Genomic DNA, 12,877 nt, shown 5'->3' with positions numbered 1-12,877 from the left:
TTTGTTGAGTTCCTTGTCCTTCTGCAGCTGATATCAGTGCAACTGAGTAGGTTGAGGTTAGTGCCCATGATTTTCTTGAAATTATATTTGGCTCTTTTATTTATTATTGCATTTGTTAGCTCAGATGTCCGTGATCAAACACTTCTCAAAGTCCTTCACGTTGTTGACAACCAAGACCTTGGACTGGTCTGGTGGACCGAATGGTTTAACAAAAATCCTGCAGTCTTTTAAACAAGTGTCAGGTCTGCTTGGACTTTCAGATTTTTCCTTTGCCTCATCAGAACAAAATAAAAAGAATTTTAAAATTACACAAGGTTTTTTGTATAAACCAAGGAAAACATGTTTCCTTAGTTTCCACTGTATAGTGTGAAGGATAGAAGTGTTAGATGGACAGAATATCTGGATTTAAAAGTGGTTAAATAGGAACCCAAGGGACGACAGTAATAATTGATTTTCCTTCTGATTTAGGTTGTAAATCTGTTGTTATAAAAAAAATTGTCCAATTGAGCTTCTTTTTTTTTAAATATGTATAGATTGTTTATAGATATTTAAACCAAATCTATGTTACTTTGTACAAATTCAGATTTGTTTCTGTTTTGATTTCTCTAGTCTCATTCCTCAGCCAGGTCCACAGGGCAATTTCAACTTGTTTACTTCAAAAGCAAGAAAAGATAACATATCATATAACATTTCATATTGATTTTTTGCTTTGTATCAACCATTCACACAACACGGAAGTGAAATAAGAGCAAACCAAGTGATGTCTTTGGTGATGTGAGCACTATCTAACCAATATACTGACCTGTCAGGTTGAAAGTTCAGCTTTTAAGGCCTCATAACTAATTTAAGAGTTCATTTCTTTTTACTGAAAAAAACAAAAAGAAAACAATACAAGATATATATTTTTCAATTTCACTCATTTTCCACAACCACCTTAAAGATATGCTTTTTTTGTTTTAATCTATTCTAGAGTGGGGCACAGTATTTAGTTTTCAAGGCTGCTCAGATACTAACTTTGGATTTGTCACAATTCATTCTCTGCATGAAAAAAACAATAATCCAGAATAGCCTTCAGCATGTAACCCAAGCATGATAACAGCTTCAATGTCTTTGGTGGACTAAACTAACATTTGAAAGGGATACTCCATGGGAGAAGTAAAAAAGACATCTGCATGGGTCATGTTTTATGTAATAGTACAGATGACTTCCCAACTAATCTAAATGTTAAATTCACCTGTTTTTTGTTTTAGGCCTCTTCTATGCTGCGGGCATCCATTGCACCTCCGTAAGTTTTATAATTCAAGTTTCTCCTATCTGATTACTTTGGTTTTTGTGTACCACTAAAACATGGCTGACATTTTAAATATCCAGGAGACCAAAGGAAGTGCCAATATTGCCTTCTTTAGACTACGAGAAGCTAAAGAAAGACTTGATTGAAGGTTCAGACAGACTGAAGACCCTCTTGCTTCAAGCACTGCGATGGGTAATAACGTTTAATACTGTCTCTTTTTACAATGGTACAACAGAATATTCCATTAAAGCTACCAAAGTACAACCTAAATTTGTACCATTTGTGGGTGAATAAAGTTAACTAAACTTTTGTTTCAGTTTTGTTCAACATTTGTGGTAAAAGGCTATTTTTAAACCTGTTTCCATTCTTTTGAAGCCGTAATTGTTACGTTGTTTTGTTATTTTGTTCGTCAGCGACTGACTCGCTCTCTGCCTGGTGAGCAAAGAGAAACGGTGCTGCAGGCCTACATCGGCAATGACCTGCTGGGACGCTACAGTACGCAGCAGGTGAGGCAGCCAGGTTAGGGCACTTCAATAACGCAACCTTTATTTATAAGCATTGATTCACAACAGTAATGACTGCAGGACGTTATACAAAGAAAGTTAGAAAATGTCAAATCATTATTGTTTACATACATTGGCTGTAAAAGTCTATGTATAGAGACTCCCCTTTAATTCTGTGATTAACAACATTAAGAGAACTTACATGAAGGTATAACTTCCCTGATACAAATACTATTGAATGGAAATGTGTCATCTCTAACCATCGCCATATCTTTACACATACATTTTAGGCCAATGTTGCTATAAAAGGTAAAATTGTTTTTAAAAAAATGTATTAAAAGTAGATATAAATATTGTCGTAAAGGATCAAGTTTACATTAAAACTAGATCCTTACTCGCCTTTTATATTCACAAAATCGTTCGCATCACAATCAAGTATTTCTTTTAGCATGTGCATGTAACCCTTCACAGCATTTCTTTGTTCTTCTTCAGTGTCACAAGAACTGCTTCTTAAATTATTAAACATTCCTGCACCATTTCTAAAGAAAGATGCCACAAGAAGACGCGGCATACAAAGTTTCCTTGCTTGTCCATTTGCAAAATTATCATCATCGTACAAAACTTTCAAGACTATTGCTCTGACATTTATTAATCTGAAGTCTTTCCCTTTTTAAATTTGAAACTTGATTAAAAACACCAAACATTTGGATATATATAAATATAATTATATATTTGTCCTTAGCAAATTTCACAATTTGAGATTTGTATTCCCATCTTCATACCTTGTAAAAAGATGCTTTGCACTCTTAAACTATATTTGTGCTCCCTCTTTTATTTTCTTACTTGGATTCTCTTTTTATAGACACTTTGTCTTTTAGGAGAGTACATAGTCCTGACTCCATCACTGCAAAAAAATGGATGTAAAGTACAGCTATGGGTAGCTGTTAGGGCGGATTGTACCGGAATTTTAAAAGTGCTTGTAAAAAAAATTGTTGCAGAAATTGAAACCAACATTGGAATTCTGAATTAAAATAGAATTTTTAAGTGTGATGTTTGTTAGTGATGCACCTTAGCTTTGATGTAGGAATAGTCTGCAGCAGACTAATATTATATCCTTAAAACAAAGGTACTTCTTTTTTACTGTTATTTTTTAAAGAAAAATACATCTAATATTCTAAACAAGCAACTTATAATAACAAAACAGTGCACAAGCTAAGCAAAAGCACATCAGAAAACAAAGAATTGATCAGAGTTTTACTACTGGCATGTATTACTTAACCTTAATGGCTGCTCTTTAAAATGAAAACTTTGTTTTTGCTAGTTTTGTCTTATTTATTGTCTTTTATATACATTTTACCCTTTATTAAAGTGATGTCATGTAAAGTAATGGTAAGCAAAATCGTTACCAACTTTTTGTCATCTTTTTTGTCTCCCAGAAAACTGTACTTCTTTTATTGAGATCACCAAACGAGATTGTCCGTCAGTACATGGCTCGACTCATCAACGCATTCGCTTCCCTTGTAGAGGGTAAGTTTTTAGTCTAATGTATTATTGTGAAAACATAGAGTTAAAAACCTCAATAGCTTTTTGCACAAGTTGGAGGTCATTAATGAAGCTTAAAAGCTGCATGGCTGCAACCGCTTTGGGCAGATTGGAAAGAGAGAAAAAATGATTCTTTCATTCTGATGGACAAAAGTTTTAAGTGGTGGTATTTGGGTGTTGCTGACCAGACCTTAAGTCACTATTTCTATCTGTGCAGCTAAAGTCATTCTTCTTAGATACATATTTGCAAGCGTTGTGCTTAAACTTTATGGCAGATTTCTTCCGTTATTAAAAAAAAACATAAAATAAATAATTTTATTTTCATTTTGAGAGGAAACGAGGATTATATTCAAAAGTTGTGAATGTCATCCTGATGATTGCCTAATTTGATGATTATTTGTTTAGGGCGCATTTACCTCTCCCACATCCCCGTTCTACTGAAAATTCTGATGGAAACCCTGAGGAAGGAGGAAAAAGATTCCCTAACTTGGGAAAATGTGCTGGTGTGCCTTCAAAAACTTAGCCTCAGGTAAATTTGAGATCATTTAAATATTATTAGTCAACATATTTCTACCAGAAAAACCACCAATGGCCATAAATAAAGACTTTCTGTAATAAAAGCATAAAAAAGAAACCTTTCTAGCACCCTGAAAATGTTTACTTATATTTGATAAATAGCTTTATTTTGCATTTTTCAAATCTACAATATATTTTAATCTAACTATCATAGCTTATTTTTCCTTTGGATTGAAATAAATAGAGTATTACAGTGTTTTTATGCCTTTTTTCCTTTGTTAGACGAAGCCAGCAGACAATCATGATAGCAGATGATCTGATTGGCTGGCTTACAGATGAGCTGCAGGACTCAGACTGCCTCAGCGACTACACCCTGGTCTACTCTGCAGCCCTGCTGATGAACTTGTGTCTGCGAACAAAAGGTGACCATGTCAAAAATATTCAACACAAACATTCCAAAACAACTTAACTTTTAAAATTAAGTCCATTCCCAGATGTATCCACTCTTATTTTTTTAAAGAATGAACAAAAATGTAACTAATGGAAATATTATTATTAAAAACAAAGCGTCATACAGATAAATGTTCACTGTATATTATTCACAGCATGAATGACAAAACAAAGCCAACATTTTCTTTTTAATCAATAGAACAGGGAATCTTTAATGTTCAACAATGCAGCACATCAATTCCTCCGGATCTAAAAAGCTATGTATTTAAACATTTTGAATTTTTTTACATTTTATGAACTATAATTCAGCACTGTTATCCATAAATAAATATTCAATTATGTAATTATCAACAAACCATAAAATATGTCTTATTAGAGAAAAGTATGGACTAATAACCTAAAGTGATAAAAATAATTTTAAGGTTTAGTTTAATATTACCGGTAACTAAAATATAAAGACACATTTTATTTGATTGGTTTATTTCTTGTCAAATTTACTATTTTCAATGTGATGTCTTTTTTTTAATTTTATTATTAAAACATGATTGTGGTTTTCATTCAGTTCAAGACATTAGCTTTTCTATTTGCCTCTCCGCCCAGTAAATATTAGTGCGGTTTAGAAGATCTAAAGAAGAAGGAGTGGTTTAAACACTTTAAAAAAACACTTAGGAAGAAAATGTTTCAAAACTTTATAAGTATGACTCAACATATTAGAAAATGAAGGTCATTGTTTAACTCCAGAATGTTTCTTTAATTGTTGGTTTAAAGAGGGTGTGAGAGATGAAATGTGTTCAAATGTGTGTGTTTATGGTGTTATTTCTGCAGGAAAAAAGAAGTGTGCAGAGAACGCAAAACTTGTGCTAAAAGTTCTGACAGATCTCCTCGGACATGAGAACCACGAGGTGATCCGCTCACATGCTCACACATAGACACAGCTGTAGTGTAGATTACCGATACTAACAGAACATGTATGTATAACACGTGTCACCTACTAGTGCTGACAAACCCAGGCCTGGTAGTGGTGGTGTCAACAGCTTTTGTTTGTGGTTTCCATGTTATGTATACTGCATTTTTGCTGTATATTATATTTCCTCCATGCCTGCTTTTTTTTTGTTGTTCTAAAACTCCTACAATGGAGATCGATTTTGTTGATACTGCTTTTGTCGTCCTCAGATTCGACCATATGTAAACGGAGCCCTGTACAGCATCTTATCTATTCCCTCTGTGCGACAGGAAGCCAAAGAGATGGTGAGATAGCTAAAAACAGCTTCAAATGATGTGCCTTCCACCATTTTATGTCTCTCCTTTAAAGTCCAGCCAAAATGTTTCAATCTTTTTTTAATGTTACCTTTCAACTGCAGAGCGTTGAAGAGATTCTTCATTGCTACAACAAAGAGAAGAACCAAGACTTTAACAGGCAAATAGAGTTCATCATTAAACAGCTGAACTCAGGTTGGTAAACGGCTCCAGTTTAGAGAAATACTTCACTGTGAAGCATAAGAGGTGTAAGTGAAGCGTGTGAACAGTTTGAAGCTTTACTTTAGTTTTATTTATTTTTATCTAGCTGAGGAAGAGGGGCCGGAGTCAGACGACGAAGATGAAGAGGATGACAAAGACGTAAGGCATCTTGTATCTGTAAAATAAAAATATTTAGACTATAGGACAGAAGCAGAACAACAGTTTAATAAAACTTTGGCTCAAATATGCAAGAAGAAACAAAAGAACCAAACCAGAGAAACCTGTTTTGTTTTTTTTTAATATTCTTGACACATGAGCTGCAGACAGGTGTGAAACCTGTCATAGATACTGGAAGTCCCACAAGTTTGCCAGAAGTTTGTGTTGAAAAAAATTCTTTATGTATATTATTTGCTTTATATATATATATAAAAAAGAGTACACTTTTATGTAGTATATGAGAATTGTAAGAACTATATGAAAGTTCACAGAGTTGACCCCATCCTGTGGTTTCATGATGACACCTGTTTAACTTTAGCTTTTGGGTTTTATCTTCATTCAAGTCATTTTACTGGTATACTTTTTTTTCCATCCTGATAAAAAAAAAATGATCAAATTAATAAAAATGACCAAGTTGTTAATTTATTTATTTTTTAATTGGATCTGGTATCTTGGAAAAAAAACTATTTCCCATTAGATGGTATTAGTTTGGAATGCTGGTTTGGCTCCAGCTGTCTGAGAAGTGGGTGGGTTAACTGGCAATGTCATATTTGAATGTTAAGAATTCAAATCACCCCAAGCAAATTCTGTCTTTGCTGTCACTTTAAATCAAAAAGATCTAAGGAACAGCAGGTTGATCTTGATTCTACTTCTGTGTTTTTTTTAGCATGCTTAAGCCTCTTCAATCCTTCATCAAAATTACTTTACCTATGAAAGTCATTTCTATGTCAAAGTGTACTTGTCTGTTAGATACTTGTTTATACTTTTGTTATGGATATGTTTAATGTTTTATGACATATTAGGAAAAAAGTTGTTGTTTTTTTGGTGGTACTTTGGCATTTGGTTGAACAAGTTACACATGATTAGTAGTTAGATCAATTTAAATGTTGCTCCTTTTCCTATATCACTTCTATAAAACAGTATATCATTTCGGTATTACTGTTTGACCTTACCTATTGTTCAGCAACATTCCCCTTTTTTTCCTTTTTTCATACATTTGTTCTAACTCTGCATTTTTTAACTGTACAGCTCATTTTTAGGTCATAAGGTTTTTTGAAAGTATTTCTGTCATTGACTTCTGGTATTTCCGATACTTTAACCAGTTGCTGCAAAATTTTAGTTTTTATTTTAGCGCTCCTTCAGTTCTTGAGTCATTAAAAAAAATGGAAAGAATGATGGGGAACTTTTGAGAAATACATATGTCATAATTTGACAGATTATGGATGACCGTTCATTTTTTTCAGATATCACGATTTTTATGAGACATTTTTACCATTTATTTCAGATTTTAAAACACTTTAATCAGTTTATGCAAGATTTCTGTTTTCACTTTTGTGGAACTATAAAAACTCAAAGCCTTTAAATAGCTTTTTTAGAGAAGAGAGAAGTGTACAGAAGCATGAATTAGGATTTTAAACAATTTTGTGGCAAATCATTACCAGAAAATGTTAATTAATTAAAAAAAACTCTTTTACCAATACATGTATAACTCTTGTTGATTTGTTTTTTTTCACAGGAAGATTTACTGGAGACAGATCTTTACAGGGAGGAACTCCTTCAACCAGAGCACGGAGAACTGTCTGGAGAGAGTTTGTTGACCACAGAGTACCTGGGAGTAAGGCCAAAACTCATGGTCCTATTTTTGGTTCCATTTTTAACCAAATGTTTGACAGGATATGGCACATATTTTTCGTTTAGTCTAATTATAAATGTTGTTATTTCATTGTCCAGATACAGAAAGAATATTGATTGCCCTTTCTAAAACACAAGAATACCATGGTTTCGATGAGCCTGTTTGTTTACGTATTCTAATTTGTGCCCTACCAACTGCAAATTAGCTGGGTAATAAAGTTCCTGGTTGTTCTACTTATCTACTGTTGTGTATGTGGCAGATTATGACTAACATGGCAAAAGCAAAAAGGAGATCAACGCCTTTACCGCAGTCTAATGGCGATGGGCCTCTTCAGCGCCCTGTGACACCAAGTTCTCACCGTGATCTAACCACAGGGTAAGTTAAACACACAAAGGTATATCACAAAAACAAGAGTGCAACCATATGATGACACTTTTTAAAGGTGAGAATATTTCATAGAGCTGCAAGGAACAGCTATGAAGAAATGCTTACTTCGTTAAACAGTAAGGAACTGTTGCAGTTCAGTCTGTAAATAACACTCCTGTTTGTTTTTGGGAAATTCTTAGTGACTTTCGAGCCATCAATCAAGGACCTGAACTTATCCAGGAAGTTCCCCAGAAGAGCGTGGAGAGGAGCTTTCCTCTATCCCAATACAATTCACGGCCTCCAACTCGCTCTGGCAGTCGCCCAAGCACTGACAGCTCCTTACGTCACAGCATTGGTGGGAAGCTTTAACAGTCGAATTCAGTTCATCTAGCGCGTGTCATTGGGTAGAGCCATTTCACAGTGTTTGAACTTCGTCTCAGCTGATCATCAGACATTTACACTTAAATCGTTTATGCATTTTGGCGTTTCTAGGGGGTCACAATCAACTTTCAGTTATTATCACCTGTTACTACTGTTGTCATAGCAAAGCTTGTCGTGACATCAGAGGATCGGAGGAAAGGGAGGCGGAGTCAAAAGCACCTTTAAGTATTGCTAAGAGCCTTAATTTTTTTAATTAATTTTTTTAACTGGTGTCTCTTTTTTTGCTCCGTGCTGTATCTTTTCAAGTTACTCAGCGTTAACATGGAGCTTGGTCCACTTTTGGACTTGGAAAATATAGCAACGTTTTTGAAAACACAAAATATCAAAAGTCAATTTTTGTCTTTCTGTAAAACATCCGGTTACACTCCTAACTGAAATTTGGTTTAACATTAATCAGCATTTTTTTGTCATTTGTCATCCTTTCAGTTTATAGATAGACCCACTCCAATCATCTTTTGAGCTATTTTAAAAGCATTCCCAGTGGTCTTTTGCATTATTAAACCTATTTCGTTTTTTTTGGAAATAGTTTCTGCAGATGAGCAGTAGTTCATTACAAATTCGACTCTGTATTGTGGGCAGGACTGTTGGCGTGAAGTAACCCCGCCAGCCTTCCCCTACCCTTTGCGGCTCATCCAGCGCGTTTTCTACATCACAAAAACTGCTCTTTTTCAAATTACATTTTTACGTCTGCTCGTGATTTCCAAAATTTAAAATCAAGAAATACGCAGAAATTGACCTTAAGTTTCTTAATATGTCATCATTCATCAGAAAAATGGCACAAGAAGAAAATAAAAACACAATTTTCATCAGAGTGGGTTGATATATTGAAAATAAAATGATGATATATTTTTCTTTTAAAACTCTGTCACACCTTTACTCAGATTCAGAAAGTGGCCAATTCTTCCAAGCTGCAGAGGGAGATGGGAGTCATGAACACCGAGTCGTGAAAGAATATTCCCATGCAGAACACAATGGACACGGAAGGTAAAGTGGCACCATCAGACACACCCACAAACCTATATGTGGTATATTCATGCAAATGTATTTAATTTCATTTTTTTATCAACTGACAGAGCAAAGTAACACTTTTAAAAGGACAACAACTATAAGCTTTAGATGTATCTAATTAACTGAAGTTGCCATGTCAGCACTTCCTATTAGTTTATTTTTCTAGTATTAATATTTTTTCAATTCACATCAGTTTTACACATGTAGCCCAATATTATAACAATAGTCATCACAGCAGACCAGTAATTGTATAAGAACACAAAATAGTCAACTACTACTACTAAATAGACTAAGCTAAACTGGGCCTGCCTAGCCTTAGACCCTCCTTCACGGTAAGGAAAAACTCCTAAAAAATAAGATTCCAGAAGAAAAAAAAGAAACCTCAGGGATGTTCACATAAAAGGGGGATCCTCACCCATGACGGACAGGCGATGTACCAGAACTCTGAGAGAAACATTTGCTTATCTAACTCCACAACTGCATGTTTGAATAGTGTGAACGGTTGGGGGCGCGAGACGAATCAGAGGTGAGGTCCACAGCCGAGTACAGGGGCACAGACAAACCAACTGCAATCTGGAATCAGTCCTGCTCCCCTAATTCTATAAAGAATTAGCTTACGCAAAGACATGCTTAGTCTGCAAAAAGGAGATGAGAGCATGCTTAAAATTTGATGAGGGAGCTCTTAGAGGCTGCAAATGCACAGGTCAGCATCATCAGCAAGAAAGTAGACTAATAAGTGTCCACTAAAAACTGCTACCTTTAACCAAACGACCTTCTCGTGACAGTTTTTCCTCAACTCAAACAGGTGTAAGCAGTACGTGGGTCAACACCAGCCGGACCTTTAAGTAAGAGCACAACGTGGCATTGGAAGAAAGATGCCATCCGTACTCTGTCCTCTGCCTCCACAGTCTTAGTTGAGCATCGTCTTTTGGTCAGCTGAAAGGTTAACACTCCCTTCTGTACTCCTGAAAGTACTTCATTCACTTTAGATGTCTGATACATTAGAACGTACTTGCTAAATATTGTTTCAATTCTCTTTCAGCAACATTTTTTTTAACCAAAAAACCCACAATCAGGGCTGCTTGGTATTATTACTGTTAAAGAAAAAAGTATTTTATAGTGTTAATAAATACATGATTCAGCAGTGATGTGTTTTCACGCACTTTTCATGTTGCGCACACGCTTTATGAGAGCGTCAGCTGTAGGAGGATTTGATCTCCATAATAGCTGTTACGTAGATAGTCTGGAAGTGGTTTGTTTATTCAGTCTAGGCAAGCCTCTATATAAACAAACCAATGACGGAAAATTGTTACAGCTAGATACGTTTATTTGCTAGAAGAAAACAGAAAGAAAGACTAATACAGTCAATGAAATTGCTATACAGGTTTCTAATGAATGGTAAATAATATTGAAGCAAAGAAGATAACTTCATACGATTTCTAATTGAAGAGTTAATGTACAAATGAATAAATTAGACCCCAAACTGCTAGTAGTTTTAAAATGCATTTGAAAAGATTCAGTATTAAAGATTGTTATTTGAAATATAATTTTGAACATTTTTATTAGTGTTGTCTAAAAATTAGGCAAGTTATATTTTTGGGTTCAACTTTTTCCAGCACGAGAATGTTGTTGGACTCCTCTAAGTGACTCAGCAGCGCTGAGTTTTTCTGTGAGACTGCGACATGAGTTTACACAAGGAGTGACCACAAAGAGACTCATTCAATCTGTCCTCCTATGCTTTTTCCCTCGTTTAAATCCTGGAGGAACCAAATCCTGCCTGTAATGAGTCCCAGAAAACTGCCAGAGCTATGCCTCCTGGTTTTCATCTGGAGTGTAAAACACGTCCAACCTGGACTTTACTGAACAGCTACCTTAATATTGATCTGGATAACAGAAGCAAGAGCTATAACATGTGAAAGGAACATGTTCTGTGAACAGAGAACCTCATTTGTTTTTTTGTTTTTTAATTATTTTTGGATAAACTAAAGAGTCAGGCTGATCTCCAACTGATCTCAAAATGGCAAAGCAGGACAGATCAGACTGCACTTTACTCTGAAGCCCCGCTTCTTAAACATTTGCTACAAAATGTTACAAATCTTTGGTTAATTCTTTGTGTGGAGTGCTAGGTTCTGTTTTGATAGCACAACAGATTCCAAAACAAGCAGTCTGAGCTTAAAAAGAAGGCTTTTTTATACTGTGGTTGTGTCTGAAACATCTGCAGCTGAATTTAAAAAAAGAAGAATGTTAAATAATCAACTAATATAGTAAATATTTGTTTGCATCATTTTGTTTTATTTTTATTAAATAAATAAAATATTGACATAAGGTTTAGTCAAATGCAGGATTTGAAGCGAATAATTTGTCCTTATCTATCAAAAATGTCATGTTTAATGGAAATCCATCCAAGTAAGGTCTGAGCCGTGGCTGAAGCTATAAATTCAAATGAAAACATTTGCATAGATAATTTAAATGCATGCTTCTCTTAGTATGAAAAGTATCATACTTCAATCCCTATATAGATTCTATGACCATCAGGGCTTTATCTCCAGGAAATAAGCCCATTGTCTAAAACAGATACTGTTTATTGGCAGTGGGAGGAACCATGAGTGCAGCTGGTTTTCTGCACCGAGTTGCAACATGATTTGTGCTGAAGACTCCATATAAATGTAGCTCATTTAACCCATTATTAGCTGCAGTATTGCCGAACGGAAGAACTTGCACAAGTCAAGTAATAATTTAGCTGACTAAACCTGTTGCTATCTCAAAAATTAATTAGTAAGTTTTCCAAGTTACTGTTTGATGTAGAGTTTCTCTTATCTGTGTCTAACTGTTAAAATAAAAAGGGGTTTGTCATTACGATTTTGTTCATATGTGGAATCTTCATTAATCCAGTCTTTTACCAATTCAGCGGAATGTTCCAGATTGAAATAATAGAAAATCGATACAATTTACTTCCTGAACGGGAGAAACTATGATTCATTGTTAACAGACTTTTCAAAAGGAAACAAAAAAAGAAAGAGTTTGTAATCAAAGTATACTATATCACCTTCCAAATGTCTCGAGGCATGTATAATTAATCTGCATTCCTTTCTTTTTTCTTGTTCCATTTGTCATCAGTGGTGGTTACACGACTGCATTCACAAGCAAGCCCAAAATTCCACGTACACCTGACACCCTGATCAGCCCGAGCAGTGCTCAGCATGATCGGCGTCTGGCCCTGCAACCCAAGTTTTCACAATCAGGACCCCAGCAGAGCAACAGACCCAGCTCTGCCAGTTTTGCAGGTAGAGGGGGAAATTAAGGTAAGCAGATAGTTAGGGTGAGAAACTGATACTAACCGGTGTGACAAACCATGTTTCTCACTGAACTACCGGTATTTGATCTTTTGTCATGAAGCCAGATTTTGTGTTTTCAGGAAATATCTAGTTTTAATAAAGCATTTTTTAGCATTAG

At 35.1% G+C, this 12,877-nt stretch overlaps 1 protein-coding gene across 20 annotated transcripts in view; it reads left to right on the top strand.

Annotated features, from left to right (window-relative positions):
• Positions 1 to 12,877, top strand: part of armc9 (armadillo repeat containing 9) — a 30,133-nt gene that overhangs the window by 9,484 nt on the left and 7,772 nt on the right. For 11 of the 20 annotated variants that reach the window (XM_078946548.1, XM_020702341.2, XM_078946551.1 and 8 more), the window contains 15 exons: positions 1,251 to 1,285; positions 1,372 to 1,483; positions 1,705 to 1,797; positions 3,231 to 3,321; positions 3,742 to 3,865; positions 4,135 to 4,274; positions 5,128 to 5,204; positions 5,476 to 5,550; positions 5,664 to 5,754; positions 5,867 to 5,919; positions 7,493 to 7,591; positions 7,869 to 7,984; positions 8,176 to 8,330; positions 9,298 to 9,400; positions 12,542 to 12,726. In XM_078946548.1, coding sequence (XP_078802674.1) covers positions 1,251 to 1,285; positions 1,372 to 1,483; positions 1,705 to 1,797; positions 3,231 to 3,321; positions 3,742 to 3,865; positions 4,135 to 4,274; positions 5,128 to 5,204; positions 5,476 to 5,550; positions 5,664 to 5,754; positions 5,867 to 5,919; positions 7,493 to 7,591; positions 7,869 to 7,984; positions 8,176 to 8,330; positions 9,298 to 9,400; positions 12,542 to 12,725 — 1,548 coding nt within the window. In that variant the 3' untranslated portion in view covers position 12,726. Of the gene's footprint in view, positions 1 to 1,250; positions 1,286 to 1,371; positions 1,484 to 1,704; positions 1,798 to 3,230; positions 3,322 to 3,741; positions 3,866 to 4,134; positions 4,275 to 5,127; positions 5,205 to 5,475; positions 5,551 to 5,663; positions 5,755 to 5,866; positions 5,920 to 7,492; positions 7,592 to 7,868; positions 7,985 to 8,175; positions 8,331 to 9,297; positions 9,401 to 10,229; positions 10,368 to 12,541; positions 12,727 to 12,877 lie in introns of those variants that run through there. The other 9 variants (XR_013655731.1, XR_013655732.1, XR_013655730.1 and 6 more) reach the window with 3 other exon arrangements.

Source organism: Oryzias latipes, chromosome 4 (genome assembly GCF_053564925.1).
Source record: "Oryzias latipes strain Hd-rR chromosome 4, Olatipes_Hd-rR_3.1".
Lineage (NCBI taxonomy): Eukaryota > Metazoa > Chordata > Actinopteri > Beloniformes > Adrianichthyidae > Oryzias > Oryzias latipes.
Note: the sequence above shows the minus strand (reverse complement) of the source record. Positions and strands in the feature narration are given on the sequence as shown.